This window comes from Chiloscyllium plagiosum, chromosome 23 (assembly GCF_004010195.1).
Source record: "Chiloscyllium plagiosum isolate BGI_BamShark_2017 chromosome 23, ASM401019v2, whole genome shotgun sequence".
Taxonomy (NCBI): Eukaryota; Metazoa; Chordata; class Chondrichthyes; order Orectolobiformes; family Hemiscylliidae; genus Chiloscyllium; species Chiloscyllium plagiosum.
In genome coordinates, this window is record NC_057732.1 from 52,176,173 (window position 1) to 52,182,621 (window position 6,449).

At 38.3% G+C, this 6,449-nt stretch overlaps 1 protein-coding gene across 4 annotated transcripts in view; it reads left to right on the forward strand.

Moving 5' to 3' along the window:
* Window positions 1-6,449, forward strand: part of prpf18 (PRP18 pre-mRNA processing factor 18 homolog (yeast)) — a 28,833-nt gene that overhangs the window by 14,515 nt on the left and 7,869 nt on the right. For all 4 annotated transcript variants that reach the window (XM_043714178.1, XM_043714179.1, XM_043714182.1 and 1 more), the window contains 2 exons: window positions 1,396-1,464; window positions 6,093-6,233. In XM_043714178.1, the coding sequence (XP_043570113.1) occupies window positions 1,396-1,464; window positions 6,093-6,233 (210 nt within the window). The remainder of the gene's footprint in view (window positions 1-1,395; window positions 1,465-6,092; window positions 6,234-6,449) is intronic.

The following is a 6,449-nucleotide window of genomic DNA, read 5'->3' on the forward strand; positions in this document are numbered from 1 at the left end:
CCAATAGTTGCCACCAAATTCTGCTTTTGGGTAATCTAACACTTGCAGCTCATTCTTTGTATTTTCTTTAAAGTAGCTGCTATTTAGTAATCTTGCTTGTTTTGAACTATTGAGAACTGATAACTGTGTTTTAGAAGTTAATTCCCCTTTTCTGAAACAAAATTCAAAACTGCTGAGACTTAATGTTGGGTGATCTAATGCTTTCATAGTTTGAGATTATCATTTATATTCAATAATATGAAAAGTCTCTGAAAAACCTGAATTTAGGGAAGATACACACAGGATCATCTAGATTTTAAAGCTGTAGAAAAGAATGATAAAAAGATACCAAAGGAGCTTTAAAAAGCTGCTTTCAAAAGGGGACAAACATGTTGAAAGTATAAAAACTATCAAAAGACAAAAATAGAAATACTGAAACTCTGAAATCAGTATAATGGAAATCTTTAGCATCTCAATCACATCTGATAGACTAGGATTTGAATGAGATGCTTCATATTCTGATATAAATATTGAATCTAAAACATTAATCTGTCTTTTTCAGAACATGACTGACTGACTGTAGTTTTCTAGTGTTTCCATATAGATTTCTGTGCCAGCAACATATTTTACAGCATTTCATGATAAACATTGAAAGATAAATGTCATAGAATAAATGATTACAAATGAAAGGAGCGGACACTTGTAAGAGGATATGCTGCAAAAATTGATGTAAGCATTTGTGACTGATATAGTTGGAGGACTGAAACGCTATGTCGGGGTTATCACAGCAGAGGGAGACTTGGTAACATTGGTCTGAGAAAGCAGTGTTTCTTTCAGTGCTGTAAACTTGCTGAGCAACCAGCAAATCAAACTTTTCCTAATTTTTGACTCTACACTGCTTGTGGTAAATAAGCCATGAATATTGAAGGCTGCAGATCCTCAATTCCTGAGGTGCTAGCTTGTCTGCTGTAGAAGACATCAGCTGTCCACTGTGCTAGTGAGAAGATGTATCCAGTAAATACGGTCAAGGTTTACTTGCTATGACCAAGAAACAGAATCTTCAAGTTTAGTAGATGATGAACCTATCATTGGCAGCTTGAGAGAGTCTTGCATAATATTCCTGGGTCTGGGTCCAGAGCCAGTATCTGTGAAAGTGTTTATTTGTACAGCATATCTGCACTAACGTTCTCGATGTGAGTTGCAGTCTTTTTAATTTTCCCTCTTGCAACATCTGTACAATGTCACATGACTATCAAACGAAAAAGCATTAGCCATTTTAAAAAATAAAGCAATGTACTTTCATAATGTCACAACAGCTACAAATAAGTTGTTTTTTTTTCATGCTAACTGCTGTTAATTCACAATACTTCCACAAATTTCAACGGATGGTTTGTTTGTTTGTTTGTTTTATTACAGGCCTTGGGTGAATCCTTGGGTCAGGGTGATGACTCTAAAGACATGGATACCATAACCAAAGTTCTAAGGGTAAGACAGCAAATGCTAGCTATATTTTTAGAGCACTTCTTTCGGACAGTGAATTATGCATATTTAACGAGTTGGTCCAAAGAGTTAACCAGCCATGTCTGACATGATGAAACTATCCTTGTCCGGTGGCTATTATTTAATGCCTAGTATACAGGAGCCTAATGCACAAAACTGCTCATAATTAAGCATAATTGCCTCAAAATTGACAGTCCCATGGCAGGGAGACCACGCAATAGCTAGGCTGGAAAAGAACCACTTTCAACGTTTTGAGTTGAAGATGTTCTTTAGAGGCATGTACTGAGGATAAATTACAGGAGATTTAATCTGTATCTGGCATGCTGTACCTGAAGTAGACTGCTTGATGCTATCAATTAACGTTTGAAATGGAAAATGTTGTTTTCCTGGGCAATAAAGTTCCTTTCTTCAATGAGCATGAATTTATTAAAAGGTGTTCTTACCCCCCATAAAGCCCCCAAACGTATTGATTCTGAAGAATTTTAGGTAGTTTAGATGTAAAGTTTCCAGTGTGTGCACATCCCCCAAAAAAACCCACTGAGAAAACTGTAATCTTCCATGGAATCCTAAAATTTTAAGGCTTAAACTTGTCTGAGATGGTATATATCAGGTCTTCATCTGTGATGGTGTAAACATGGCCTAGGTTTTGTGCATTCTGACCAGGAGAGAAAACGGTTAGCTTTAACAGATGATTAATATGTCGTTGATTAACTGAGAGAATCCTCAGTTTATAAGTCCCCTATTTATATTGTCAATATATTTTTCCAATCAAATTGCTGAGTGATGGTATAACACACCTCTGGAACAGGTGGTCTTGAACCCAGACCTTTTGGTCCAGATGTAGGGGCACTACCACTGTGCCACAAGAGGGCCTCCCTTGGACAGTGACCCTATTTGAGCAGTGACACTGTTGGAGGAATGAAGCCAGCGCTTCCCGTTGGAAAGCATGATTCTGTTACAAAGGTGCCCAGTATGGGGCTTGAACCCATGACCCTGAAATTAAGAGTCTAATAATCTACTGACTGAGCTAGCCAGCTATATTTCACAAGGATATATATCACAATGTGATGCAGCTGTCAGTCTTAGTAGGGTTAATTGTGACTGAAATTGCCTGATAGACTTTCTAATCAAAGGTTCATATGTACTGAATAGTTAGATGTTTTGATTCAATGACCTCCCCCGTTCACTGTGCCAGCAACCCGAAGTAATCATTCCCATCTCCAGACATCCCAGTAATCTGCATTAACTGTTTTTAACATCTGGATGAATTTTGCTGCTGCTTAAATGTTTCAGATCTACTTTCAATAAACCTTGCCTGTTGCGCAAAGTTGGCCTTCAGTACACATGGTCAAACTGTACACTTGTATATTCAAGGGGTATAAATGTAGTACCCCTTTGTGATTTGTACTCTAATATTCTATTTCACTTGTTTTCATGAGGACTTTTCCAGTCTTCTCAAAAACAGATGGACAAGGGCTTTAGTGGGATGAGGCTAAATACAAATCCTTAAGCTACTTTATTTTACAGAAAGTAGGTAGGCATAGAGAATAACAATTGTCGTCAGATCACACATTATCTAAGTACAGAACCTTACAGAAAAGTTATAAATACTCTACCATAATCCCTATTAGCAAGCTTCCTTATCTTTTGCTGATTGTTCGATCTCAGCTGACTCTAGAGTTGAAGTAAATATGAACAAATTTCCCCTTGCCAAACGGAGTTCCCCGCTTGACCTAATCAGATGAATTGCTTGACTTTGGAGGCGCCATCATTTCTCCAAAACCTCCAACTTTGGAAACTGGGAGCCAGTGTTTTAATGTCAAATTTCTAGCTAAGGCCTACCTCTATAAAATCTGAGCTGTACTGGGAGAGAGAGCCAGGTTTGTTTTTTGGCTATTGTTGCATTCAATGGAATTTGGAGGATTTTCTATCTCGTCCCCATTAGAGATCCAGTAATTAGCTCTTTAAATAACTCAATTGTCCCATTACCCTGGAATAAGTTCTTTGCTTCACTTAGTTCCTTTTAAATAGTTTTAGACATTTCTAATCAACTTGTTCAAAATGTTGTGGCACACCTCTGGAGCAGTTGGTACTTGAACCTAGGCCTCCCCACTACTTTCTTGAACACTACCTTAAATGAGTTAATGAATTACCCTGACCATAATAAGGGTGGCAAGTTGAATTTAGAGTCATACAGCATGAAAACAGATCCTTTGGTCCAACTCTTTCACACTGCCCAGGTTTCCCAAACTGAACTAGTCCCACTTGCCTGCATTTGGCCCATATCCCTCTAAACATCTCCCCCTATTCATGTACCTGAGCAAATATATTTTAAATGTTGTAACTGTACCAACATCTACCATTTCTTCTGACATTTTGTTCCATGAATAAACTACCCTCTGCGTGTAAACAATTGCCCCTCAGCTCCTTTTCCAATCTTTTTCCTCTCATCTTCAGATTATGCCCTCTACTTTTGAACTCCCCCAGACTAGGGAAAACACTTTTTTTTTGTTCACCATATCTATAGCCCTTGTGATCTTTTAAACCTCAATAAGGTCACCCCTCAATCTCCTATGCTCCAGTGAAAAAGCCCAGCCTATCCAGTCTCTTGTTATAACTCAAACCCTCCAGTCCCAGTAATGTCCTTGTAAGTCTTTTCTGCATCTTTTCCAATTTAATAATATCCTTCCTATAGCAGGATTACCTAAATTGTATACATTACTGCAAAGTGGCCTCACCAACATCCTGTACAGCTGCAGGATGATGTCCCAACTCCTACACTCAGTGTCCTGTGTAATGAAGGCAAGCATTCCAAACGCCCCCTTTACCACTCGAGGCCACCAGCATCTCAAAATACTTTATAGCCAATAAAATGTTTTAAAATGGAGTCACTTTTGTAATGTAGGATACGCATTAACCAATTTGCACCTGGTAAGCTGCCTCAAATAGTTCTGTTGTAGGAATAGTCTGTGTTTTTTCTAGTACTCTGCACATTTGCCTTGTCTTAAATAATAACTCATTGCTAAATAAGACTCCTCTCTCGACTGTTTTCATGATGCAGAATAATCAAAAATTTTATTATAGTGTCTCCAGTTCTTGTCAGCTGGTCCATTGAGATTACCACTGAAGGTGCAGTCAACAGAGCAACAAGGAAGGTTGAACAATATACCTATAAAGAAACCAATTCCAATAAATAGTAATAATTTAAAACCAAACATCAGCTGTCCTAAAGCATTCGGAAGAAATATAGTGAAGTTTGATGTAACTTGGATCAAATACTCTCAAATTAATTAGACTGCAAGGATCTCATGGCTCCCAATGCCCACCATTTTCCCTCCCTCAACAGGATTCCTTCTTCATCTTGACAACCCCACTCTGTCTTCAGCTTTGCCCCTTGCTTCACTTTTGGACTGACCTGACGAATGGCTCAGCTCACCCACCGAATCGCAGATTGCGCACACAACCACCAGCCCACCCACCCTCAAATAAAGCCTGTTTCTCTGCTCAGCTCACTTGTCTTCTGCCATTTTGATCCTGCACAGGATCAAATGTCAGCGGTTCGTTATAACAGCGTACAATCCTTTGGGCTCCAACAACTGCATTATCTCAATTTTCACTGCATTTTAGAAACTGTTTTTGACTCAACATATCTCAAAGCACATTTTGTATTAAAGAATGTAGGTATATTATATGGGATTGGGATTAAAAGATAACTTTGCCAATCCATGTTCTTTTAAAACAAAAGTGGATTCAGTGCACTAGCCTAGTCCGATGTCCAAAAAAGAGAAACAATTTGATGCATAAGGTCTGTCAATGTGAAGAAATAGCATACACATGTAATTGTGTCTTCATGTAGGCTTTACAGAATGCAATCATAAAATGAAACCAGAATTGTGGATTATACGTTCATAATCTTTTGTCATTTTACTAATGAAAATCTCTGAACTGCATTTTGAATGTTTTGAGTCTCTATTCAGAGGTAGAACAAAGATTTTTAAACGGCTTTTTGCAGCATCCAAGAAACTTTGCTCTGCATATCTCAGAGTGTTCCATGAAGTAAAAACAATCCTCAATCCTGAAAGGCAGTGCTTTGATCTCCTAATATTTTAAGATTAAAGCCTGAATTGTGAAATCTGATGCTATTGCGCTTCTCCTGACCTGCTATTTATGTGTGTTTCCTAATACTTGACAAAAAGTAGACTTTTCTTCTCTAATATAAAACAGAACTGCAGATGCTGGAGACCTGAAACAAACAAATAACTGAAATTGCTAGAGAAATTCATCAGGTTTGGCAGGATATGTGGAGAGAAAGCAGCGTTAACGTTTCAACTCCTGTGACCTTCAGAAGAGTTCTGAAATGTTTGTTCTCAAGATGGTCATTCATCTGCCTGTGGAACTCCCTTGACCAAAAAAAACAGTAGAAGCAGCACCTTTGACACAGATTCTTGAAAAGCAAAGGACTGAAAGGTTATTGAATGCAGTAATTAGAACAGCCATGATCTTAATGAGTGGTGGAGCAGATTCAAGGGGCTTAATGGCCTAACTTTGCATTAATAACTAATTTGTGTGTTCTTCAGAGTTCTCGAATATATTTTTATGATTTCGTTCTATAGTTTCTTCTTGATGTTTGGGCAAAAGACCTGAATGCCAGGGAGGATTATTTAAAGTGCAGTGTTCAGGGTAAACTTGCTGGAGCCACCCACAAGCAGACTGAATCCTACTTGAAACCTCTCTTCAGGAAACTCCGGAAAAAGGTAAAAATTTTGAAACTGATAGTCACTTCTGCTTTTTTTTTTATTTTATAGTTGAGTTTTCTACCAGTTAGGTATGTTATGGTTCTGTTCGCCGAGCTGGGAGTTTGTGTTGCACATGTTTCATCCCCTGTCTAGGTGACATCCTCAGTGCTTGGGAGCCTCCTGTGAAGCGCTTCTGTGGTGTTTCCTCCGGCATTTATAGTGATTTGTATCTGC